Below are 26993 nucleotides of genomic sequence, written 5' to 3'. Positions count from 1 at the left end.
TCCCCGCTCCAGGAGACATCTCTTTGATGATCAGACACAGGCAGGGCTGGGTGCAGGGGTGGCCCATCTGTGGGGCCCTCCTCTGGTCATTTGGGGGCAGGTAAGGTGATGCCAGCACAGATGGTAGGCAGCTCCAGGATGAGTCAGGAGAGAAATCTGACCCTCCCCATGAGCGAGCAGGAACCTGAAAGGTGGTATCAACCTGAGCTGGGGGTGGCAACAAGTGGGACAAGGGGAAGGGGGCCCAAGCCAGGGAGGCAAGCAAGCAAAAGCCCACCAGCTTCTATGACAAACTGTTTAATGTTCCATAATGTGCAGCTTCTGAGGGGAAAAAAGCCCATTAAAAATCCACAAGCTGTACATTCTGGTAATGGAGCGGCTGGCCCCTTCCCCATCCATCCCTCTGAGAGGCAGGGCAGAGAGGGGCGCAGGTGCTGTGAGAACATGGTCCTCGGGTGTGCTCACCAGGAACACACGCGGGTTAGTGCCTAAGGGTCACGGGGGTAGGGGCATGACATTTACACAGGGGAGAACCACAGACACACATGTGACTGGAAGACACAAGGGTCACAGGTGACGGTGGACTGGGGAGGCCACAACGCCCCCGTGGAGGTAAACACAAGAAATGTCAGCTGGATGAGTGGGTGTCACACACGACAGGCTCGGGGGCTCCTGTGAACAGAAGAGGATGTGGAGGACTTCCCTAGTGGTCCAGCGACGAAGACTCTGTGCTTCCACTGCACAGAGCACAGGTTCAGTCCCTGGTCAGGGAACAAAGATCCTGCATGCCACACAGTGAGGCCAAAAAAAAAAAGAAGAGGCTGTGGAGCCAGGAGACCTTGTGAGCCGAGGGGAGGGGCAGACTCGAGTCCACCCTGTGGGATCTTGGGTGTGCAAACCAACGCACAGGACTGAGAATGCAGATGCTCTGAGGAGCGCCAGGAGGGACAGGACACAGATGTGTGTTTGAGACCCACGAGAAGGGTCCGTGGAGACACAAGGCCAGGGGAAGGCCCAGAGCAGCAAGTCCAGGGGTGGGAGGGAGCTCTGGCCAGGGGCTCCTGTGGGTGACAGAGCCCAGAGCCGAGGGCCCCGCGTCAACAGTCCCAGGGTTGAGGAAGGCTCAGGATGGGAGGACACTGCTCCACTGCAGATACCAGGGTCCCTGCTGGTGGCTTCTGGAGTGAGTGAGGAAGGTGCAGGCATTCCAAGGGGGCCCTCAGGCCTCGCTGCTGCTGCTGCTGCCACCACCTCTGGTGCTGCCACGCTCCACCCACACGAGGCGGGCCTGCTCCTGCAGGATGCGTCCCCGCACCACCTTGGCCAGCTCCTCTGAGTGGCCCCACTCGTGGGCGGGCACCTGCACCCAGGAGCAGGGCAGCCCCCAGAGCACATGCTCCGAGCTCCGGCACTGCCGCAGCAGCTCGGAGTCCCGCCAGCCCGGCCGGCCCAGCAGACTCCTGCCGAGAGAGGACAGCAGGCCATGGTCAGAGCGGGGGATGAAGACGGACAGTGAGACAGAGAGAAAGGAATGGACTAAGACATGGAGAGTCAGAGAGAGAGGACGGACAGAGGCAGTCAGAGTGACAGACAGAAGGCAAACGAAGAGATGGAGAGAGAGAGAGAGCAAGGCATCCAAACAGGAGGAAGCGCAGGGTCCCTACCCCTCCTCCCGGCCCAACTCACCTGACCTCCCGGACATTCTTCTCGGTCACCTCCACGTGGATGACGATGGGGTAGATCTCGTTCTGGACCAGCTCCCGCACGCCCCGAGCACCCAGCTCCAACAGGCAGTGCTTCTTCTCGGGGTAGGAGTGGTCAAGGCTACATTTTACTCCCAAGCCAGAGACCCTAGCCTCCCTGCCCCCTGACTGGGCCCCCATAACACAGCCCCCTACAGGGTCCAGCTTCCCCATCCACCTTGGCAATAAGGAAAGAACTGGAAAGGAAAGCCCAAGACCCAGGGAAATAAGTCACTTTCCCTAGACCTTGATCTGCAGAGGGCGCTGACCCCACCCTTGGCAGCCCCAGGTGGCTCCCAGGGGAGCAGCAAGTCTGAGACAAGGAGGAACAGATCAGATGTATCAGCCAAACTCTCCAGGGTGGGCCACTTGAGGCAGAGTGCCCCAGGCTACCCATTTCACAGGTGCGAAGACACCCATGGAAGGGAAGGGGCTTGCCCAGGGTCACCCTCTGCTCCTGGGCCCAGAGGGCACCACCCCCATGCTCCACCCTAAGCACCTACCTTCCCGACAGACTCCTGGATGGCACGGATCCTGCTGCCCAGACCAGGGGCAGCAGGCTGGGCCTTGGGGGCTCCGGGTGCTGACAGTGTGCACTGTTCCTCTCCAGAGAGGCTTTCTGCAAAGCACAGAAAGGCACAAATGAAGGGCCAGTGGGCTTGACTGCCCCACGGTACCACCTTGCCCTCCCATCTTCAAGTGTGCAGGCTCACCTGCTGGGCACACTTGGAAGTCCAGCCGGGAGCTGGGCAGGTCTAGGAGGTTGCGGATGAGCCGGGGCGCCAGGCACTCAGGCAAGAGCACCACGGGCCGCAGGGCAGACACCAGCAGGGGCCGCACCAGGCTGTAGGGTTTGAGGCTCCGCTCTGGCTCTGGGCATGGGAGGGGACAGGATGTAGACGAGATGAGGGTGCAGGCAGGGCCCCAGCTCCTCGCTGCTGGGATGGCCAGCCCCCTCAATACTCAGAACCCCAGTGCCTCCTCTCAAGGTCCCTATCTTCTTTCCCTTCCTAACACCCGCTGCTGGACTTCACTGGGACTGTCCTCCTCCCCATCCCAGGCCTCACCCGTGCCCCCTATAGGCCATTCTCCTCTAGGCAGCTGAGGCAGGCTTCAATGCTGAAGTCAGATCCTGTAACTCCCCTGTGTTCAATGCACCAGTGACTTCCCACAACTCTCAGGAAGAAGGCCACATCCTCCACGTGGGTGACCCAGCCCTGCCGGAGCTGGGGAGGCAGCAGGCCACAGATCCCCTCACTACAAGCTCTATTCCGACCTCACAGATCAGCAGCTGTAATCACAGGACCTCTGCATACCCTGGTGGCCCAGTTAACTCTCCTGTCAGAGCCCAGGTCATGCCTTCCCACGCTCCCAGGTGGGCAGGGACCCCTCCTACCTCCCCCCTCCCCTCTGGCACAATGCATGACAAGAGTTATGTGCCTGCTGTACTCCGTGTCCTCCAAGCATATGACACATAGCCATGCCTCTGAGTCTTTGCCTTCTGCCTAGCATGGAGTCTTCATCCTTGAAAGCCCCAGTTCAAACAATCTCCCTTCTAGGAAACCTTTGCTAACCAGCCTTACCCTCAGAATTGCTATTCGTTCCTCTGGGCTCCCCTAACCCCCCATCCTCCTTCCTCCAGGAACTCTCTCTGGGGTCATCATGGCACCTGCCACCATACACAGGCAAAAGGCACAGCTGTGCATGCTGTGCCAGACAAAAACAGGCCCATGCTTGCCCGTGCCTCACCCCTGGTCACACCTGGACACACACCAGCTCCCTCCATCCTCGTGGCCCATCTCCCACCAGGTCCCTGGCCTGCACCCTGCCCCCAACTGGAACCCTCCCACAAGCCCTTCAAGGCCAAAGGGAACACCAAGGCCAAAGGACACCGAGATGGGCACATTCCTGGAGCCCGTAGGCAATGGCTGCACCTTTGCACCTAGGCACGCACCTGAGCAGGGCTCCAGCAGCAGCTGCTCTGGGGAGTCCCCAGGAGGACTCCCCACATGCTTGGGCTTCACCAGTCGCAGCTGGTCCAGGGCGCGCTTCTTTAGCTGGTGAGGGAGTAGAAAAAGAGGGGCACCTGAGAGCTCAGCTCTGTCCCATCCTCAGGGAGAAAGGGCAGGTCAGCACAAGAACCCCCTCTCTATCTGGCTGTCCCCTGCCCCCACCTGACCCAGTACAGCCCCCGAGACAGAGGCGGGTGACCATTACTAGGAATCCAGGGAAGTAAGGCTGCTAGAGCTAGTTAGAGTTAGAGGAGCCTTAGGTCTGCCCCCACATTACAGATCAGAAATCGAGGCCAAGAAGGACCTAATAAGATGTAAGAGACAAACTCTGTGGTCTCTTCCAATTAGTCAGCAGTGTAGGACGAATATAGAAAAACCAAAATCGACACTGCTAATTATAACAATTGTGGTTGTTGTTGTTCAGCTGCTCAGTCATATCTGACTCTTTGCGACCCCATGGATATCAAGAGTTGACAGGTGTCAAATAATGTGACAACGGGACAAACGCTAACTAGATCCCACATGCATGAACCCACAAGACAGGCACGGGTTCCCCATTTTACAGATGATGAAACAGAGCCTCAAGAGAGGGTCAGGTGGTCAGCCAAGGTCATACAGCAAAGAAGCAGCAGAGCTGGGATGCAAACTCCGGAGGCCTGGCTCTAAAGCCCAGGTTCTCCACCTTCTCTTTAGTACCATGGTCTCTTGAAATATTTAACCTCTCTGAGCCTTGCTCTGCCTAGGCGCATGGTACAGGGATCAGAGAAGGGAGTGTGACTATTGTTCTGTTAAGTGCTCACCACATGCCACCCATACTCCTGAGCACCGGGCACAATGCCTCACTTCCCCGTCAACTACCTGGACTGGAGCCCTATTGCTATTCTCTTTGATGGACACGCTGGGAATAGGATCAACCAAGTCTGGGTGAAGACACAACCAAAATGCTCACCGAGAAGATGAGCAACCAAGTGGCTGGGGTCTCCTCCCCCAGCTTCCAGAGAATGGAGCCTGACCTCTCCCTTTTGGCTCCCCCTCCCAAAGCCCTCACCCTGTCCTCCGCAGCCCAGCTTACATTACTGCGGGGGCCCCGGTGTCGGCTGGATAGCAGGCATTTCTCCTGAACTTCCAGGAGCTGCTGGGCTCTGGCGGGAGGGGGTGGGGGAAAAGGGAGGTCATGTCATGAGTTTGCAGGGAGGTGGGGAGTTCCTCACTTTCTCTCCTCCAGCCCCCTCCCCCAATCCTGTCCCAGAGGATGGCGAGGGACTGCAGGAGGGGGCCGAGAGTCCCCCATCCCAGTCCCGGCTCCCAGGGCCACGGGCTGTGTCACCTCTGATAGTTGGGCACGGTGCCCCGGTCCAGGTCTCGCAGGGTGAGGGGGTCAACCCGCGCGCAGAACCACTCCTGCCGTCGCTTATATGCCGGGTCCACCAGCCGCAGTATCTCCTGAGCTCTCACACACAGGGCGTGGGGGTCAGCCCGCTCAGGCAGGGTGAGGTTGGCTCGAATGTAGAAGGGCTCAGCTCCTGGCTCCTTCACCCAGGTGTCCAGGGCCTCGTGGAAGGACTGGCAGGCTGAGTGTGGACAAGGCAGGGGTCAGCAATAAGGACAAGGGAAAGAGAAAGTCAAGCATTAACCTCAGAGAGGCCATACCTTCCCCTTCTTAAAATGAGAGTCTAAGGCCCAGGGAGGGAAGGGATTGGCCCCAAGCCACCAAGCCCACTGGGGACAGAACCAGGACCCAAACCCAGGTTCCTGGACTCCTATCCAGAGCTCCTTTCACTGTAAGTTGCTTACTGAGGACAAGACAGAGGAAGAGCATAAGAAGAGACAACTAGCAAGGGGACAGCAGTGTAGAAGGAAAGAGCAGTAAAGGAGTCAGGAGGCGAGGCATCCCCCTTCCAGGCCGCAGCTGTCCCACCCACACTATGGACTGGAGGAGCCTTCTCGTGAGCCCTCAGTTCTGACCTTCCAGGACTCCTAAGCCCTCAGTGCCTGCCCGCCCCAGGCCAGGTTTACCCTTGAAGTCCATCAGTGGGAGCGTGGACGTCTGTTTCCGGGGCAAGGTTCTCTGCTGGGCCTCGCCTTCCAGCCCTGCCCCCTCCAAACCAGCAGCCTCTGCCCTTGGCTGGGAGAAAACCCAGACAGGGAGGGAACTGAGCTAGCTTCCCAGGGCTTCCCAGGACAGCCCTGGGGCCGAAGAACACCGCGTGTGGGGGTGACCATGTCTCAAAATTCTGATGCTCCCGCCTTACAGGGTGCGTGCCCAGCCAGACCCTGCTCCCTGCAACTGGCCTCCCCACCCAGCGTGGCTCAGTCTGGTCTTTTCCACGTGTAAGGGTGGCGATCTGTCCAGGTGCTATCACTCTACCCCACCTCCCAGCCCCTGCCCAATCAGATTTCACTTAATGCTGGCTGAGGCGGGGCTAACCGATGAGCCCACCTCTGCTTCGACCAATCTCCAGAAACTCCGCCCAATGACCTAGATCCACCAATCAGAGGGCACCAGCTCCAGCTAATGTACCGATTCCGCCCCCAGCTCAGAGGGGCGGGGCCTCACCTCTCTTGGTTCTACCCTGGCCGACCCTGGCCCAGAGAGAACCCTCCGCACAACAGCCCCAGACCAGCTATCCCCGAGGAATGACAGGCTATCTGGACCCTTGTCCTGGGGCTCAGGTCCCCCCGGGGGACTCCAGCCAGACACTCGGATAGCCAGAGACCTGAGCAGAGAGAAAGGAGATGGAATTAGCGTTTAGTCAGTATGTTGATTCAGTTCAATATCCTTGGAGAACTATAGTGATGTCCCAAAGATGCCAAGACTGCCACCCCAGGCCACTGCACCTGCTGGAATGCTCTTTCCCTTCTATTTTGCCTGGCAAATTCTGCTTATCCTTCATTGTTCAGGTCAAAAGCAACCTCTCCTTCCCAAAACCCTCAAACCCCTGCACACAGTGAGGTGAAGCTTCTTGCTGGAGCACCCCGTTTATCTATTTTCCCCTTGGTTTCCTCCCTCAATAAAATGCCTTGAGAATCAGCCCTCTATCATGTTTGGCTCTGGATCCCTACCACCAATCACAAGTATCTGGCACATCTGGCAGATGACTAATAAAAGCTTGTTATGCTCATAGTCTAGGGCAGGAGGTCACCCTTAAATCATAACAGATCAAGGATGGTTACTGCTGGCAGTAGAAGCATAAAGGGAGGGGCTTCCCAGAGGAAGCAGCAGCTAGGCTATATGAGGGTGAAGAACAGAAGTACTTCTGGAACAGACAGAACCGTATGGTTCCAGACCAAAGAGCTGGTATAGGCAGACGTGTGGAGAATAGGATACAATGCAGAAGAATTTAACAACAACAATAATAACAGTAGCATCAAACACTTACTGGGTGCTTCCCATGTACTAGACACCATGCTAAACTCCTTGCCCTAATTAACTAATTTAACATTCTGGGAAACAGCTCCCAGGAAAGGCAAGCTGGAGCCAGCCTATGGAGGGCAAGGAATGAAGGTATCTGACCTTCTTCTGGTGGTCAGTGGGTACCACTGACAGTCAGGACAGAGTCACCAAATCCCATTCATAGGAGGACTCTGCCTATCCCTGGATGAGAAGTGGTGAAGCCCTGTGGCCAGACTCAGAGAGAACTGACCACAAGTCTCCCCATGACCCCTCCTCCATAGTTCTAGGGAAGGGGAGAGGTCAGGCTCTGTGGGTGTGCCCCAAATAGAGAGAGAGCCCAGGAAAAGCCTGGGCATTCACTCACCTCCCCATCCACCCTGGCAGCTTCAGCCACACAGCCATACTGCCCCCTGCTGCCTGCCCAGGGTGGGCAAGGCTGCAAAGACCTTAACCCAATCAGTACCCATGCAGGGGAAGACCCTGGCCCTTGGGAGTCTAGCCTGGCTCCTGCCCCCTCAGTCAAAATAGAGGACCAAGACCCAGGGGCTGGGGATAGACATGGGTGCTGGGGACATCTGGGCTGCCTTTACAGGCTCCTTCAGCCTCGGGACTGTCCTGGCCACATCGATTGGGCACAGAAAGGCCTGGACAGAGATGGGAGGCCTGAGGATGGGCCTGGCTATGCTGCCCAATGGCTAAAGCCATAGCTATCAGCTGCAACCCCAGTACTAACTGTGCTCTAGCCTTTGTAAGCGAGCTGGCCACTTGATTTTATCTCCACATCCATAAAGCAAGGACAATGATGACACTCATTTCCCACCGTGGGTGTGAGGCTTAGACAAATATAGAGATAATGCAGGTAGAGGTGGAAACCAGAGGGCTTCAGGGCTTTCCAACTAAATGAGTTATGAAATTCACTGGGTCATGACCAGCACTGTTTTTGAATGGAATGGAATAGAAAATACAAGCCTGCCTCCCTTCAAGTAAATCCAACTATCTTCCTGTGACCCTTTTGTTCCAGGCACTTGTACTGGGTTTCTCCTGCAGCGGGATACCATAAGAAGAGTTTGAGAAAAGTGGTGTGGAGGGCACCAGCAGGAACTCTGGGGCCAGGAGGCCTCTGGTTCTCAGCAGTCCCACCTGTGTCTATCTACCTCGTTGTACAACTCAGTAAGTTTAAACACTGGATGTTGCTGAATAGTGCCTGATAACAACTAGACATTCACTATCACCAGTTGTGATTCAGGACAAGTCAGCTCTTTGTGGTCCAGCTTCCCCCCACCCAATTTCAAACCCACAGACAGATGACCACTGTTGGCTTCTCCAGTTGAGGGCCCAGCGAGAAGACTGCATTCAGGCCCTCCAGGTCCATCTGCTCAATCCCTACCCCTGCCTGCATGCCACGCCCCCTCCCTGCAATTCCAGCATCAGGGCAATTCCTCAGCCGTTCCACCTTTTCAGGCTCAGAGACCCAGCTTGGGCATCCTCTCCTTCAGAATGCCCTTGCCCACCTTCCTGAGGGACCAAGTGACTTCTCTGAGCCTCCACAGCCCCAGGCTACTACCTGGGGGCTCAGGGCAGGATCCAGATCAGGTCTCTCAGACTCAGACCTCAGCAGACAAGCGGGTGGGGAAGAAAAAGGAACATGGTGGAGGGCAGGGGCTGCCTGCTCCAACCTCTCAGGAGCTCTTAGGTTTCTGGCAACAAGATCTGATTGATCCCAGTCCTGCCTGTGGGAAGGATGGGGGTCCCCATCCACCAGGAGAGGGCTCCCAATCCTATCCCCCAGCGTCAGCTCAGGAGTCAAGTCACAGGGGAACAACAGGAACTGGGCCAAGTCCTTCACTCTGCCAACCCTGAACATCATGAGTTAGGTGGCTTGGATGAGTGTTGCCCTACACCCTGGGGCACTGTGGGAAGATCCCTAGGTTCATGGGTCAGGGACCTATGAAGCTGAGATGTAAGCATGTCACACAGATTACCTCACTGAATCCTCCCAACCACCCTACGGAAGCCATCTGTTATTCCCCCAACATAAGAGAAGAGGCAAACTGAAGCCAGGGGAAGTTACAATTGCCAAGGGTTACACAGCTGGTGGGTGGTGGAGTTAGACAATGACCTACCCAAACCTTCCCTGTGTGAGGTCGGCCAATGCCGGAGATCCTGTCTTTGTGACAAGAGCAGGCAGGTATGGCCCTTCCCAGGAGATAGCACCCCAATACTCTCCCAGTGTCCTCCCCACCCAACATCTCACTTTCACTCTTTTCCACCTGCCTGACCATCCTCCGCCCTGGCCCAAGGCTCTGGGAGCCAAGAGGAGCAGGGGAGAGCGAAGAGCTACAACGCCCAACACACAGGGAGCACTCAACACAGGTGGAGGTTAAAGCAGCTTCAGTGGGGACTTCCCTGGTAGTACAGTGGTTAAGAATCTGCCTGATAAGGCAGGGGACACGGATTTGATCCCTGTTCTGGGAAGAATCCACACGCCATGAGGCAACGAAGCCTGTGCGCAACTACTGAGCCTGAGCTCCAAGAGGGGGGCACCACAATGAGAAGCCTGCACACCAAAAGCAGAGAATAGCTCCCTCTTGCTGCAACTAGAGAAAGCCTGTGTGCAGCAATGAATATCCAGCACAGTCAAAAACAAATAAAAGTTTAAAAAAAAACTCAAGTAGCTGTGACGAGAGGAAGGGACTCTGGAATCCCCAGCTCCACCACCAAGTGGCCATGGGACACATTCCTGACTCTGAGCCTCATTATCATCTGTATATGGGGCTTGCAGGGCTACTGTGAGGATTAAGCCACAACAGCACCAATAATAGCTAAGAGCTAACTTCCCACTCACTGCGAGCCAGGCACTGCATTTAGCACTCTAGTAAGAATATTAGAACCTCCACAATGACCCCAAGGGACAGGTACTACTGCAATCCCATTTTACAGAGCAGAAAACTGAGGTAATGAGAAATTAAACGAGTTGCTCAAGGTCCCACAGTAGCAAGTGACAGAGCCAGGATTTCAGCTGGCTCACAAGTCTGTTTGGATCCCGCCTGTGCTCTGACCTGTAACCCCGCCTCCAGCCCAGGACGTGTGCCAACAGTGCCTCCCAGTCCACTAGGGCTCTCACATCCTTGAACTCCCATCAGCCCACCCCCTTCTCTCTTAGTCCACCAACCCTGCCCCAACCCCTCAATATGTGTTCCTCTCCCATCTCCCTCCTCCCCAGGAACTGTGTGGGCATCAGAGGTGGTCCCATGATCACATGGGCCAGAACCTCCAGCTCCTTCTATGGTGGAGGCCCTTGGATAGCAGCCAGGACCCCTGCTGCAGGCCTGAGAGGAGGAAGGGCCGAGGCAGGCAGGAAGGGAGGCGCCTCCGCCCCTTCCCCCAGAAGCACGTCCTGCACAGTGAGAAACAATGTCACACTGGGCCCTGTGCCGAACCGTGAGAGTGGGGGCAGGGGCCTGGCCAAGCTGCTTCCAGGAGGCAGGAGGCTCCCGGTGCTGCTCTGCCCTGATTTCTCGAGCGACCTGTCCTCTGTAACCAGCATCCCCACATTCCAGCTCTGACATTCAGTGCTTCCTATGCCCTCCCCAAAACCCAAATCTGGTCAGGCCACTCTGGAGCTTGGCCCTGGCACGTCCCAGCTGTGTGACCTCGGGCAAGTCGCTTAACCTCTCTGAGCCTCGGTTTCTTCCTCTATAAAAAAGGGGTAATCATAATAGAGCCTGCCTCCCAGGACAGAGGGAATGTTGTGAAGCAGCCAGGAGCCGGCCTTGCGTTTAGTAATAGCTAAGCACCATCTCCCCCTCCCCGTGCCGCCCAGGTTTCCCAGGGTGCACAGCACCATACTTCTCCAGCCTGACTCACAAAGCCTGCCCTAGCCTCGACCTTCATCTTTCCCCCTTCCCCCTTCCCTGCCCTCACGCTCCAGTCACCACCGGACGCCAGGCCTGTCCCTGGACAGCCTCTGTTCTCTCCTTTCCATATCACCCAGCTGCCCTCCTGGCCTGCTCTCTCCTGGCTGCGTTCAAAGGCCACATACTCAGATCAGCCTCTTCCATCGCCTGTCCTCCTGAGATCACGGACCAGGAAAGCCATGCAACCACCAAAACACACAGAGCACATGGCCTGCAGCATGCTGGGAGCCGCCAAGGCTCGTGTCTCCAGTCATGGGCATGGGGCCAGCTCAGCTGCAGGGAGCCACAAATGACAAACTACCACCACCCCACCCCACCCTCAGCACAAAGTCTGCTGGGAGGCTCAGTCCTGCTGGGAGATCTGAGCAGGGACAGGCAAGCAGTACAAGTAACAGTTGCCACCTACCAAGCACCCACCACACGCCTGGCAAAGCGGGGTGCTTGGCTGCCACAAGTCCTAAGCCTCCAAGCACCACCTGCAGAAGACACTGCTGTGCCCTTTACCCCGATGAGGAAACTGAGGCCCAGAAAGGTGAAATAACCAGCCCAAGCCTCCCAGACAATGGTGACAGCATATGAATTCAACGTCTGCCTCTGTGCAAAAACCCAACAGTCTGACAGAGGCATGAGCAAGGGCTTCTCTGCTGCTCCCTCCCACCTTACCCCTGCTCACCCTTCTCTGGGGATCTGGACCAGCCCCCCAGCTCCAGCCCGCCCCAGGTGACTGCGGTACCTGTTGAAGAGATCCAGGCCACAGCCTCTGGCCAGAAGGCTGTCCGGCTTTCCCAAAGGCCACACGCTGTCGGAGGACGAGGATGAGGAGAGGCCCGGGGACCAGGGCTTGAGCGTCACACTCCCTGGAGAGGAGGGGTGAGGTTCAGGGGCGCCAGCAGACCAGTGAGGGAGGGCTGGGTCCATGAGAAGGGGTTGAGCCCCTTGAGCCCAGAGATGGCTCAGGGCCCAGAGACCTTGGCAGGTTGGAGGCCCTGGGAACACACTGGACTCACAGGGCTCAGGGCTGGGCCTGGGTCGAGCAGGGTGACCCTTCAGTTTCCTGGAAGAAGGTGGAGGGCGGGCTGGAACTGAGTAGCTCCACAGAGCACAGCTGAGACCAGGAGAGAGGACCAGGATGGGCTCAGGATGAGAGGTGGGAATCAACTCCCACAGGGCCTCCTGAGCAGAGCCTCCCTGCTTAGGGGACAGCAGAACCTCAGGGAGGGGGTGCAGGCCAAGGGCAGCATAGGTAGCACCGGCCTCAGGTGGGTTCCCAGACGAGCCCTCCCCCGGGAGCCCCGGGGCCTTTACCTGTGATGTCTGACATGCTGCTGAAGGACCTGGGCAGAGAGAGGGTGGGAGGGGCCAGCACTGAGCATGGTGGGCATTCAGCCCCACCCCCTGCTCCTGTCCCCGTGCTGCCCCAGTGTCTGGCAACCCCCAAGCACATGCACGCTAGACTCCTAAAGTCACAGGGCAAGAAGCTAATATTCTGACCGTGCACCTGTGCCCATATCCCTCCACCTAGAAGGCCACCCCTTCTGGTCTGCAATGCCTCTCTCTCTAGGAAGCCTGCCCTGACCTCTCATGCCTCATCCCAACTCTACTTTCTACTGTCATCTGTAGCTCCAGTGTCTGCCTCCCACACCATGACCTTCCCATCGCACACTCATCATGGCGGGTTCACTCATTACATTAAGCCAATGACGGGGGACACATGCCAGGTGGCAGGCTATCTCCCGGCCTCAGTCCTGGCACCAATCATATGGCTCAGTTTATCTGGCCCCCATTTTCTGCTGCTGCCTTAACCTGCAGCCTTTCTTGCCTGAGATCCTTGACTCCTGAGAACCTCCTCGGTGTCTCCTAGTCCTGAACATTCAGGCTTCTCCCTGGATTAAGGCTATTTGAGGCTTAACCTCCAGTGACTCTTATGTCAGGGTACTCATCAGGGACTGAGCCCACTCTGCCCTCTGACCTTGTCTTAACCCCTTGGTTACACATGTGACTCCTGGGACCTGGGTTTCCATAGCTCCAGTCATTTAAGGGCAGCAAAGGGAGGTGACAGCCTAGACCTGACCCTGGCATCAGGGATTCTGGGAGGCAAGAGTAGTAACCCCCCACTCCGAGCCTCTCCCTTTACCTCTTAGGGGGCGCAGGGTCCTCCTCTCGCTGCCGGCGGAGGATGGAGCCAGCACTGGGTGGAAAGGGCAGGATGGAGAGGCGATTGATCTCCTTCTCGTTGTCCATGGCCTCCTCCTGCAAAGTCACAGCAGGGCCTGGTCACCCCCACAGCACCCGCCCACAGCTCACTGTGCCAAGTTTGTGCTCATTTCACAGACAGGAACTTGAGCCCAGAGTGGACAGGTGGGCTCTGCAAAGTTTTGGTATGTGAATGGCTCCCCAGGTCTCCTGGCGCCTGAGCCTAGGCCCAGCACTGAGCCAGCTTCTTTGGGAGTTTCAACAAGGCACTTAGCTTTTGTGGGCCTCAATTTCCTTTCACGGGAAATGGAATGGTCAGCAAACTGGAGAGCCCCCTGTGTGTCAGTAATAATATGATGGCCATTGTACCCCCCACATCTGGGCTAGGGCAGGCGTCTTACCGAGGTGTGGGGCTCGGGCCCTCCCACGACAGCCACCTCCCCTGCTGCTTCTGGGCCTCCCAGCGGGGATGGGAACTCGCTGAGGCTCCAGGTGCTGCTGAGGTTGGAGCACAGGGAATGGGAAGAGGCGCAGGCCTGGAGAGGAAAAGGAGAGGGAGCGGTCAGCAGCGTTGGGCCGGGGCCAGCCACCACCATTTGCTCAACACCCAAGTGCTGGAAACAGGGATGAGGTCGGGAAGGAGGAAGCTGCATTCCTGCCCTCATGGAGCTCACAGCCTAGTGGAGGAGACAAACTAGAAACAAGCAGGCAGATGAAGGAATTAAGGCTCAGCTTCCAAAAGAGCTGGGAAGGAAGGTACCCGGGGTGGGAAAGGCACTCAAAGGTCCCACCCGGCCAGGGGGCCATCAGAGTGTTTTCCAGGGAAAGTGTGGTTGGAACTGAGAACTCAAGGATAAGTAGGTGTTAAAGTCGGGGAGGCAGATGGAACAGTCAGAGCAAAGGGCCTGAGGCAGGACTGACACATTCTAGGAATTAAAAAGCTGAGATTGGGGGAAGGGATAGTGTGGGATCAACAATGTACACACTGCTATATTTTAAATAGATAACCAATAAGGTCCTACTGTACAGTATATGGAATTCTGCTCAATGTCCTGTAGCATCTTGGAGAGGAGGGAAGGATGGGGGAGAACGGATACACATATATGTATGGCTGAGTCCCTTTGCTGTCCACCTGAAAACATCACAATATTATTAACTGGCTATATGCCAATACAAAACAAAAAGTTTAATAAAAAAAAAAAAGTTGAGACTGAGAGAACCAGGCTCGAGGTAGACAACTAAGGGAACCACCCTGTAGGACTTCTAGGGCAAAGTAAGCCACTGAGGATATTTAAAAGTCAAAAATCACAGATTTATGCTTCTTTTGTTCTGTTTCTTTAGGTAGTACACTCCTGGTGGACTGATCCTCTTTAAGCGAACCCAAGATAGGAAAGAGGCTTCCCCGATGGCTCAGTGGGTAAAGAATTTGCCTGCGATGCAGAAGACACAGGAGATGTGGGTTCAATCGCTGGGTCAGGAAGATCCCCTGGAGGAGGAAAATGGCAACCAACTCCAGCATTCTTGCTTGAAAAATTCCATGAAAAGAGGAGCCTGGTGGGCTACAGTCCAAAGGGTCACCAAGAGTCAGATATAACTGAGCAACTAAGCACACACACAAAATAGGAAAAGCCTTTCTTTTCCTACCTTGACAGAGATCTGAGAGCCAATGTCTGATTTCTAAGGGATCTGGGGGCTCAGCTCCACTGTTGGATGGCTATGTGATCCTGGGCAAGCCTCTGACCCTCTCTGGGCCCTGTGCAATGAGGCAACTGTACTAGTCAGTCTCTGAGGAACTTCTAGGGCACACATTTTGCATTCTAAGATGCTCACCAGCCCTCAGGGAGCTGGGGTTCTCCAAGTGTATGATAAGATAAGCTTCAAACTGTTTTTCGCGCCCCAGGTATAACCTCAGAAACCCAGAGGCCCCTACATTCCTGTCCTGTTCCCTGATATACCAACCCCCACCCATCCGAGCTGCATTTTGTCCACCTTGGCCAACAGCCCCCTCCAAGACTGGCATGTTCTTGACCTCGAATGATGACTCCAGCCAGGACCCACATGTTTCCTCCCAGAGCCTGCATCTTCCCAGGCCCAGGTGAGGACCCCCAGTGAGTCCCCCATGTCCCCACCCCCGGTTGAGGTCTCTCACCAGGTCTCACTCTGGCCGAGAGTTCCAGCTTGGACTCCTGACCCTGCTCACCTTGAGATGGGGCCCCCCCTGGACCCGCTGTAGCTGCACCTCCAGCAGGGCCTTGGCACCCTCCAGGCTGGTGAGCGCCGTCAGCAGCTCATCCCGCTCCACCTCCAGGCCTCGGACCTGCTTCCGGTACTGGTCCTTCTCAATGAGGCTCTGCGAGTACTGCAGCTGAATACGGTCTCGGCTCTGGATGGCCTGGCAAGAGTGGGCAAGGAGGGAACTGGGGCCAGGAGCCGAAAGTGACATGCTGGCTTAGTTGTCCTGGCCTCTGACCTCTCAGATCAGGCCAGGGGTGGGGGGGCGGAGTGGGTAGCATAAGGACCGGCAACTAATGTTTATTAAGAACTTCCTGGACGCTTGTGCCCTGTGCTACATATTGGCTCATTTAATCTTCACAATAACTCTTCAAGTTAGAGAGCCTCCTTATTTTCATTTTACAGGCAGGGACACCAAGCCAGCAGGGACACAGCTGCAGAGTCCAGGCTCGTACCATTTCCCAGAAACAACTCAAAACTCTTCTATGGGACACACTGTGTATGGGGGACTTTATTCCCAGCCTCCAGGGCTCAAAACCCAGCCCAGTGCACCCAAAGAACTTTTCCACACAATGTAGACCAGGGTGCCCAAGAGCTGGGTCCATGCCCACGGGGACCTACCACCCATTGTCTCAGAGGGAGCAGGGGTGAGAGTCTCAGGGGCTAGGAGCAATCAGGTGAAGTGCAGATTCCTGGGCCCACCCCAGACCGGGGTTGAAACCCGAAATCTACGTTTTCACCAGGCCCCCCAAGGCCTACAGTCACATGTAGATGCCAACTGCTTCAGGGATTCCAGGGATTCGAACAAGGACAAAACCTGCTGCCCTCCCCGCTGCATGGGGAGCTCAGACAAGGAGGGCTGGGGGCCTTGGCCCACCCCTCAGGAGCTGAAGGAATGGTACCCAGGGCCTGGGAGCCAGACCTTTTGAGAATCTCTTCACCAACAAACATTTGAAAGCCTCACTCTTGATGCGGGGAGAACAAGGATTCAGATGCAAAGGCCACCCACACCAGCTTCATACCTGTCCCAGGAGCCCAGCGAGGCAGATGTGTTGAGAGGGCAGGGCTGGCATACCTCAGCGCTCAGGTCCCCTGTCTGTTTCTCGTGGCCTACTTGCCCCATCCTAAACTGACGAGTATACTGTTTGTCTGCGGTTCCAGTCCCACCTGCCTCTCCCCATCTTGCCCTGGATGGGAACGAGGACTGGGCACACAGCAGGCGGGGCTCACCTGGTCCCGCTCCTTCTCGATCTCCTCCAGCTGGGCCAGGACGGTGGCCATGCGGTGCTTGTACAGGTCACAGTCCTTCTGCAGCGTACGGTGCTTCAGCCGCAGGTCCTCCATCTCCTGCAGATACTGTGGGTGCAGCAGGGTGGAGAGGGATGGGACACACCCGGGTCAGACTCCAGGGCTGGGGACCATGGGCAGGAGCCCAGCAGGTCCAGGGAAAGGCCTGAGCCCCAGTAATGAATGCCCACCTCCTCAGCTGGGTGGCCTGGGCTGCTAACTGACATCTCCTCACGGGGCCTCAGCTGCCTGATCTGTAAAATGGGGACAACAACCCATCCCAACCCACCTGGGCCTCCTCATTTCAACTGCAGTCTGCTCCCTTAACCCACTCTGCTTCCTCCACAGCCCTCATCACCCTCCATGACGTGAAGTGAGGGACTGTGGATTATGCATAAAGTGTCTTGTTTGTCTCCCCTGCTAGAATCTGTCCCCCCAGGAGAAGGGACCTTTGTTTTGTTCACAGATGGATCTCAACACGTATTTGAGAACAAAGGAATGCACAGCTCTTGGCACGGGACCTGGCACACAGCAGATGCTCGGGGAAAGCTGGCTGAAGTAAACGGGTGATGCCCACCCCCCCTCCCCCACTCCCCAGGAGCTTCCCCAGGCTGTGAGCAAAAAGGCAAGTGGGGGCAAGGAAGGGGGTGTATGGGGAACGTGGACATCACCTTGTCCCGCAGCTCCTCGGCCCACTGCAGCTCCCCCTGCACAGCATGCAGCTTCTGGCACAGCTCCTGCCGGCTGTCCTGCGCCTCACGCCAGTCATGCTCCAGGATGTCTAGGAGGATGCGCTCGGAGCCTGGGGCCCCTGGCCGGCTTGCCTCCTGCGGGGGCGGGTGTCAGAGCTCAGTGCTGCCTCAGCCCTGGCTCTGGGCTCATCCTGAGTGTAGGGTGAGGGGGGACACATAGCCCTCAGCCCCAGCCCACTAGCTCTGCCTCCTTGGCTGAGAGCCTTGGCCTCTCTGAACCCCGGCTTCCTCTTCTGCTGAGTGGGTGTGGCCCCAGCAGCTCTGCCCACCCTCCAGGGAGCATCTGGGGTACAAATGAGGTAAGGGGATGAGGGCGTGCTTGGACAAGTTGGACCAGGATCTTATTCCTCAACAAGAACCAGGCCTGTTCTCTCTTGCTCTGGCCCCCACCCAATAGCCAGGACAGGAGATGGGTAATATTTCCAAGACCTATTTCTACCCCCCTCCTCTGGCCTGACAAGACAGGGTCTGAGCCTGGCCCAGGCAGGTAGATCATGGGCCGAAGATCCAGTCCCCAGACCCATACCCTAGCTAGGCACCCCCAACCCTATAAAATACACCAGAGCCCTAGCTTCCTCCCCCACTTCCTGTGAGGAGTGATGGCCAGGTGGCAGGCCCATGCTGTCCCTGACCTGCCACAGGACACTGAGCAAGCCCTGGGGCCACCCAGACCTCAGAGGTCTCAACCTTTCCACAGTCAGACTCCTTTACAAATCCAAGGAAAACTGGGGGCCCACTGCCCAGAAAAATGCTCACACACAAAATCAGATGCACAGTTTCGAGTTCAGAGGCTTCCTGAGTCCCCCCTCCCCCAGCCCCAGACCCCAGACTCAACACCCAGGAAGAGCCGAGGGCCTCCACTCAGATCTTAGGAGGCCAGCCAGATCTCAGATCCCCGGATCTAGAATGCTCATTTTCCAGGCCTCAGGGGGACAAGTGAGCAGGAGGGTCTCCCCTCCCCCCGTACCTGCTGCAGGCCTTCCTGCAGCTCCTGCAGTGAGGCCACCAGCCGCTGGTTCTCAGCGCGGAGCTCCAAGACCAGGTCCGCACCGTCAGGCTCTTTCTCTTTCTCCTCAGCTCCAGGGACTGGCCCCCTGGCCCTTCGCAGCTGCGTGCACTCTTCCTCCAGCCGGCTCACCTTGAGCTTGAGCTGATCCACCTGGGGCCCAGGACACGGGTCAGCTCAGGGAGGGAGCACCAGCCAGGCCAGAGGGGAGACAGAGGTCCCGCTCCTGCAGTCCAGGGTGCCTCCCCCATTCCCAGAGGGGCCCAAGCAGGCATCCTCCCTGGACATGTCTACAAAGAAGCAACAGGCTAGACCAATAAGACAAGGCCAAACCACCCTCCCAGGGGAATCTGCCTCAGGGACTTGTGGGTGGATGGGCCAGATCACAACACACTTGTCTGTCCTGCAGTTCTGACATTGAGCACAGGCAACTGAGCCCAGCACCAGCATAATGGACAGGAAGGAGGGCTGCACCAAGAACAGGAGGACCCAGGGGCTGGGCCCAGCTCGGCCTCTAACTCTGTGTGGCCTTGGGCAAGTCATGGCCTCTCTCTGTGCCTCAGTCTCCTCATCTCCCAGGGGAATAAGGAGGAAGACAGTTTTGAGGGTCTCACCCAGCCCGAGAGCCAGGATGTCCCCCCTCAGAAAGCTTCCTTGCACAACATACATGCACAGAACAGCCATGAGTCCAATCCTCCCTTAGAGATATTCCTCCCAGAGCCTCCATGAGGGATGGTTATGCTATTGGTTCACTCCCAACACAAATTCCAAATCTGGGGTCCAGGTTTCAATTGTACCATTTTACCCTCCATCATCCTGAGCAACTCACTTACCTCCTCTGGGCCTCAGTTTCCCCATCAGTAAAATGGGCCTATTCAATCCCCCTGCTCCTGCTCCACCATCTGCCTCCCAAAGTCATTGCAGGCATCAAACAAGATAGCAGGTGGACAGACGCCTTTAAACTACAGAACTGCTGGGGGTGTAACAGTGGCTATTTTTACAGCTTTGAATAAAATCCCTCCCCTCACTGTTACCAGTTCAGTGTGGGCAGCCAGAAACTGATCAAGGGGGCTGTGTGGGTGGCTGAGTGGTGGCCACGGCAGAGATGTATGAGCAGCTGGCTGGATTATGAGTGTACTCAGCCCAAGTGATTTTCCAAATTCATGTGGGGTCTGAGGTGGCTAGGCAGCGACGCGAGGAGCAGCAGGTGGCAGGCCACAAAATGAAGTCATTGTTGGAAAAAGACACAGTGACCTCTGGGGCTACACTCAGGCATGCTGACGTCTGGTGCCCTAGGAGCACCCTGGCCTTCCTTGGAAAGGACTCCCAGCCTCCCAGCCTCTAGAGCCTGGCATAGCATTCTCCAACCACCCCCCCCCGCCGAACCCCACACACGCAAGGATCTGGAGACTGGGTCAGGCAGTTCCATGAATTAACAGCCCACTCCTCCTCCGCAGAGGACTCAGAAAGAAATTCATGACTCTTACATTCCTTTCCCCTCACAAAACCCGCTTTGTGAGCCGCTGGAGAAAGACAGCTAGTTACAAGGGCAAATGTGGTCACACCCTCTCCAGCAAACTACAGCCACACACCCCGACCTCCTGCCTGACCCGAGGCCGGCAGGCTTCCCAGATGAGCTCAGGAGACAGGGCACCTGGGAGTCTCCGCCAAACACCAGGAAATAACAGATGCATTTAATCCTGGTGTACAAACTCACTTAGCACAAAATTATAGCGTTCATTCCTTTAAGTTTATGTTGCTTAGAAATAACAGCTCATTAAATTTGCACCTTATAAAATACAGTATTAAATAACAGCCACCACACACCTGTCCGGGGGGAGGGAACCCAAGCTGCCAGGAAAAAGCATGATCAGCTGCTCTGTTCATTTCCACCTGCAAAGCCTTTGTTAATTGCAGAAAAGCTCCAGTAAATTAAGGCAAGTGTACAGTAGCTACATTTAAAGAAAAGCTTATCTATTTAATTGAATTTCATCCCTTACCCTCCACCAGCTAAACCGGAAAAAAGCAGCTGTTCTCTGCCCACTGGCAGATTTCTTTACCCCTAGGGCCATCCTGGACCTTCCCCAGTGGCTCAGCGGTAAAGAATCCGCCTGCAGTGCAGGGGACGCAGGAGACGTGGGTTTGGTCCCTGGGTCAGGAAGATCCCCTTGAGAAGGGAAATGGCAACCCACTCCAGTATTCTTGCTTGGAAAATTCCATGGACAGAGGAGCCTAGCAGGCTACAGTCCATGGGGTAGCAAAAGAGTTGGACACAAGTGAGTGACTAAGCACACACATCCTGTGCACATTTCAGCACCTAGAGCTGAAATGCTGACACACAGGGAACCTCCACACCTCATCCCTCTACCCAACCCCAGGAGGCTCCAGACAGGTGCACACACACACAAGGCACCCCCCACCCAGTCACATGCACATGTCCACCACTTCAGCAGACCCAACTTACAATCACATGCAACCCAAAGGCGAGACAAACTGTGCTGGCCACAGCCCCTCCCAGCACCCAGGGACCAGTGGCCATCACACTGTCCTCTCTGAGCAGGCTCTCCCCACCAGGCTCCTTCCCCACCTTGCCCCACTCCCAGCAGTGCCCAGAGTAGAGTCAGAAATTCTCCATCTTGGAACCCTGGGGAAGTACTTCAACCAACCTGTCTGTGCCTCAGTTTCTTCATTCATACATGGGGATAATAACAGGCTCTACCTGACCCCCATTCCAGTGGAGTTCCCAGGAAATTACAGGAGTTGATGGACATCAAGCCCGGAGGACCATGCCTACTACACTGGCGATGCTATATTGCTATGATGTCACTGCACCGTGACCTCCCACTTCAAGGATGAGGAACCTGAGGCTCAAGTGGGCCTGGCAGCCTGGGTCCATGAACCTGTGGCCTCAACAACCCCCAGTCAGGACTCCTTTCCCCAGATGTCTCCCCCAACCCGCAATGGCACCCACAGTCACAGGCTCCAGAACACCAGTGCTCTCACACTTACAGGCTCATTGTGGACATGCGACCCACTGTCCACGGCCACCTCTCACCCCCTGGGGTGCCCCAGCCACAGTTGAGGCTCATGGGGTCAGGGGGCTTCAGATCCCACCATCAAAATCCCCCAATGGAACCTTGTGAAGTACTGCCAAGGACAGCCTACTGTGTGCCACCTGTGTGCTCAGTCACTTTACTCGTAGCCCACCAGGTTCCTCTGTCCATGGGGTTCTCCAGGCAAGAATACTGGAGTGGGTTGTCATTTTCTCCTTCAGGGGATCTTCCCCACCCAGGGAGCAAACCCTGCATCTCTTGCCTTGGCCGCAGGCACTGTCAAATCCTTGAGACAACTCTCTGCAGCAGTAAAATCCCAGCTTTATCCCCATGTGAAGACCCAATAAGACACCAAGAAAGAGAGGCTCAGTTTCTCAGCTTGTAAGAGGCATGGCCTCATTCACTTATAGGGAGAACTGGGTGAGATTTCATCTGGATGGGAGCAAGAGGAACAGCATCATGAAGCAGAAGCTAGCAGGGGCACCAGGCAGACCTGGTTCACATCCAGGCTGTGCCACTTGCTGCTCTGTGACCTTAAGCAAGTCCCTTTACAATCTACACCTGTGTCTGTACTTCAAAACGAGAACGTGGTACATGGTATGTTTGAGATTACATGATGTGATGCGTGTAACCTACATAGCATAGAGTCATACTTAATAATATCAATAACAATGGCTGACCATAATCCAGGTTTTGAGCACTAACCCTGCACCAGGACCTGTACATGTCTTAAGTTCTGTATCTTAAATCTGAGAAATACTTCTACCTCAAGGTCTCTCTGCCTCAGCACTTGCAGACCTTTTGGACTGGACAGTTCTTGATTGTGGAGCTCTCCTGGGCTCCAAGGACGTTTAGCAGTATCCCCGGCCTCTACTCACTAGACACCAGTAACACACTCCTGGTTGTGATGACCAAAAGTGTTCCCAGACATGGCTAAAAGTTGCTAGGGGCAGGGGGAGCAAATTCAACCCCAGTTGAGAACCACAGTCATAACTCAATGAAATAAGCACTATCAATATCCCCATGTTACAGATGAGAAAACTGAGGCACAGGGTGGAAAAGGGACTTGCCCATGGTCCAGTAGCCAGCAGATGGTGGCTCTGGGACACCAGCCGGCTACCATATTACCATCATTTTTTGCAAAGCTGCCCCTTTCCCATGGCACACCCCACCCCAACCTCCCCAGGGCCTACCGCCAGCTGCAAGTCCCTGCTGCGCAGCACGGCTGAGTTCTTCTCCTCGCTGAGCTGTGCCAGGCGCATGGCGATCATGTAATTCTCATCCTTAAGCCGTAGAAGCTCCAGGCTCCCGGCCTCCCAGTCCTCCCGCAGCCGTTGGCAGCGCTCCTGAGCCTGCTGTTGCTCCCGAAGCCGCTGCTCCAGCCCTGCTCGCTCCTCCTCCAGCACCCGGCCCCGGGCCTGCAGCTGCTGCTCCCGCTGCAGCTGACTCTTTCGAGCCTCCCTCAGCCGCCGCACCTCTGTCATCAGGAACTGGGTCAGGCCCTCAGGCCCTTCCTCATCTGCCAAGGACAGGGCAGAGAAAAGTCGGGTCAGGCAAATAAAATCCAGCAAGATGGCAGACCACACAGAAAAACCCAAACTGGAAAAACACTAGAAGGAAATACTGGAACCCATTTTTACAATATGAGGACAGGGAAAGGCTTCCTACAAGGCAAAAATAAAAAAAACTGTAAGAGATTTCTGAATGATGACAGATGTAAGAAGCAAAGTTAAAAGACAAGTAACAGAGTGGGAGAAAATCCAACACATGACACAGAGTCACACTATATAAAGAGCTCCTACAAATCAACAGCAAACAACAAAATAAAAATATGGCCAGAAACTATCAAATTGCAAATTTCCAAGCAAAAAACGACTGGTAAACATAGGAAAGGGCTTCCCTGATAGGTCAGCTGATAAAGAATCCACCTGCAATGCAGGAGAGCCCAATTCAATTCCTGGGTAGAGAAGATCCCCTGGAAAAGGGATAGGCTACCCATTCCAGTATTCATGGGCTTCCCTGGTGGCTCAGACAGTAAAGAATCCACCTGCAATGCAGGAGACCTGGGTTTGATTCCTGGGTTGGGAAGATCCCCTGGAGAAGGGAATGGCAACCCACTCTAGTACTCTTTTTTTTTTTTTAAAGTCTTTATTGAATTTATTACAATACTGTTTCTGTTTTATGTTTTGGTTTTTTGACCGTGAGGCATGCAGGATCTCAGTTCCCTGAAGGGGGATCGAACCCACAGCCCCAGCATTGGAAGGCAAAGTCCTAACCAGTAGACCACCAGGGAAGTCCTCCACTCTAGTATTCTTGCCTGGAGAATCCCCATGGACAGAGGAGACTGGTGGGCTACAGCCCATGGGGTCACAAAGAGTTGGACACAACTGAGCATGTATGTATGCAGATATGCAATGAGAAACATATTTTCCTATGTTTGTGCTGAGCTGTACTTACTCACTCAGTTGTGTCCCACTCTGGTCTGTCCCACTCCATGGTCTGCTGCTGCTGCTGCTGCTGCTGCTAAGTTGATTCAGTCGTGTCCGACTCTGTGTGACCCCATAGACGGCAGCCCACCAGGCTCCGCCATCCCTGGGATTCTCCAGCCAAGAACACTGGAGTGGGTTGCCATTTCCTTCTCCAGTGCATGAAAGTGAAAAGTGAATGTGAAGTCGCTCAGTCGTGTCTTACTCTTAGCGACCCTATGGACCGCAGCCTACCAGGCTCCTCCATCCATGGGATTTTCCAGGCAAGAGTGCTACATATGTATATTAATTTATGTTATCTTCACAACACTTAAGGTAGGTACTATTTATTGCACCCATTTTAAAGACAGACAAATCCAGGCACAGAAATGTCAAGCCATTTGCCCAAGGCTAACTAACCTGTTGAGTAAGCTGAGTACATCTCTCAACAAAGTGCAAACTTAAAACAACAACATATTATTTTTCACATATCTAACCACACAAAAAATATTTTAAAATGATCCCCAGGATGAATGAGGGTACAAGAAAAAGGGTGCTCATACACTGCTGGAGGGACCCATGTTGTGTGTGTGTTAGTCGCTCAGTCATGTCCGACTCTAGGCGAGCCCATGGGCTGTAGCCCACCAGGTTCCTCTGTCCATGGGATTCTCCAGGCAAGAATGCTGAAGGTGGGTTGCCATTCCCATCTCCAGGGGATCTTCCCAACACAGGGATGGAACCCAGGTCTCCTGCACTGCAGGCAGATTCTTTACAGACTGAGTCACCAGGGAAGCTACACATTCTCTAAGAAATATGACTTCTCAGAACTTCTGAGACACACATGTGCACAAAGATGCATCTAGAAGGATGTTCCCAGCACTGTAATATTTGCAAATAACACATCAGTAGAGGATATGTTAAAATGACTATGGCACATCACTAACAAACACGATGCAGTCATTAAGAACAAGCATAACAGAATCACACTGGTGGTGGTGGGGGAATGAATCACAAAAATCAGTTGTTCCAAGAAAAAATGAAATACAGAACAAGACATGTAAGATGATCCCGTGTATGTGTGTGCGTGTGTGCATAATTGCCAAAGTGTTACCAGCAGAGACGAGCTGACAGAAGAAGTAAAGATCTTTGCTGTTTATTCTCGTCTCATGGCATGTTTGAATTTTTTACAGAAGAAACTGCCAACTGGTACATGTTGGCCACATACATGTCTGAGAACAATTTCAGGGGGAAAGAGCTATGTTAAGTGTATGGGCTCTGAATTTAGACTCTAACTGCATTACAAACCCAGCCCCACACTCAGCCGGCTGGGGAGGCCTTGGGCAGACAGTTTCAGCTCTCTCTATGCCTCAGTTTCCCTGCCTGTTCAATGGCCACAATGGGAGTGCCCCCTCACAGGGAGGGGGTAAGGAATTTGCGCTGGCACCCATGGCGCTAGCACCCACTGCAGACCCACTCACCGAGGATCATGGAGCAGCGCTGGGCAGGCTCTCGGCCAGTGAGCAGTGTGAAGTGCTCGGGGTAGTAGAACTCCAGGGCTTCCAGGAAGGCCTCATAGCCCCTCTTCCCCCGGCAGCGCAAGATGTCCATCAGGCGCCCTGGAGAATGGGGGGTGGGTGTCCAAGGGTCAAGGTGAGGGTGGCCCCCAGCGCCTAGCTGCTTTCTCCCATCTGCTCCCCGCCCCCCATCCCGACTACTCCAGGGCCCACATTCCCCAGATCTCTGAACCAGTGACACACACTGGGGCCTGACTCAACACATCAGAGGAGATAGCCTGTCTGCTGCAGCCAGAAGAATCAGGACCCACTTGCCCACCATCACCAGTGGCAACTGTGTTTCAACAGCACCCCAAGCCCCTGCCTGCCCTCCACACAGATACAGGGCCAGCAAACAGAGCCTGCCTTTACAACGGCACAGAAAAGCCCCCTCCATCCTCAAAGGCAAACCAAAATATCAAATCGTTGACCAGTGCCTGAAATCCCACCATCAGACCCTCACTGCTTTGCCAGCTCCATTCAGGCACAACCTACGGGAGAAGGCACCCTCAAAAAACTGGGATGGAAAAATAAAGAATAACTCTCCGAGAAGTATGTGACACACAGAAAGCGGGGGACAGGGAGAACCTATGAAAGCAAAGGTCACAGGAACGAGGCCAAGTCCACCAGCTGGGACAGGGAGGTCCCAAGCCCGGCCTGAACCGCAACTACAGCCAACCCCTTACTCTAAGGTGGGCCGAGGAGGCGGGCGAGAAATCCAGGCGCGGTGTGGACACGCGGACACGCTAAAGGAGGCAGGATGGCGGACACAGCAACCATCCCGCCCTACCGGTGTGGACACCGAGGTCCCGGGGATCAGAGCCCTTGGCTGGTCGGCCCCAAGAAGGCGCCAGGGAAGGCCGGCCCCGCCCGCTCAGGCCCGACCCCGCGCCCCCCACGGCTCACCGGTGCGGTTGACACGGCACGGGAAGCGGTAGGTGCTCAGCACCTCCTCCTCGTCCTGCTCGTCGATGACCCGGCATTGGCGCAGATACGGCGTGAGCTTGGCTGGGTTGAGGGTGCGCGTCAGCCGGTGCCGGACGCCCTCGATCCGCTCCCACAGCGCGTCCTCCTCCGCCTCGGACCCGGAGCCGGCCCCAGCCTCCTCCTCGGCCTCTCCAGCCTCGGCTCCGCCCGGCATGGCCGCGTCCTCGGGGTCTGCGGGCCAGAGGCGCGCGAGGGTCAGCGCGGACGCCGGGGGCGGGGTGCGCCGACCGATCCCAGCTCCGGGCGTCGTCCGCAGGACCCCTCGTATCCCCTCGACTTTCTCCCGGCTTCCCGCTCCCCGTCCGCCCAGAGGATGCCCGGCCCCCGAAACCCCGGGACTCACCCCGCACGCCAGAGCCGCCTCGCACTCCCGGGTCGGCGCTCGGGCGGCGGCTCCTCC

At 55.7% G+C, this 26993-nt stretch overlaps 1 protein-coding gene across 2 annotated transcripts; it reads right to left on the bottom strand.

The window, feature by feature from the left end:
• Window positions 1–281: 281 nt before the first annotated feature.
• LOC120861175 (caspase recruitment domain-containing protein 10) lies at window positions 282–26993 on the bottom strand. 2 transcript variants are annotated; one of them, XM_040236830.1, is made up of 21 exons: window positions 26937–26993; window positions 26513–26764; window positions 25532–25669; window positions 22782–23107; window positions 18497–18688; window positions 17449–17604; window positions 16721–16846; window positions 15459–15650; window positions 13660–13794; window positions 13200–13315; window positions 12371–12399; window positions 11799–11922; window positions 6312–6471; window positions 5771–5879; window positions 5082–5325; window positions 4827–4896; window positions 3697–3799; window positions 2456–2614; window positions 2246–2361; window positions 1687–1799; window positions 1220–1460 (listed from the first exon to the last, which is right to left on the bottom strand). In XM_040236830.1, the coding sequence occupies exons 2-21, from the start codon at window positions 26745–26747 to the stop codon at window positions 1220–1222; spliced, it is 3084 nt and encodes a 1027-aa protein (XP_040092764.1). In that variant the 5' UTR covers window positions 26748–26764; window positions 26937–26993. The 2 variants fall into 2 exon arrangements, with proteins under 2 accessions (XP_040092763.1, XP_040092764.1); XM_040236829.1 differs by lacking the exon at window positions 26937–26993 and having other exon boundaries at window positions 282–1460; window positions 26513–26747.

This window comes from Oryx dammah, unplaced genomic scaffold (genome assembly GCF_014754425.2).
Source record: "Oryx dammah isolate SB20612 unplaced genomic scaffold, SCBI_Odam_1.1 HiC_scaffold_11229, whole genome shotgun sequence".
Classification (NCBI taxonomy): domain Eukaryota; kingdom Metazoa; phylum Chordata; class Mammalia; order Artiodactyla; family Bovidae; genus Oryx; species Oryx dammah.
Note: the sequence above shows the minus strand (reverse complement) of the source record. Positions and strands in the feature narration are given on the sequence as shown.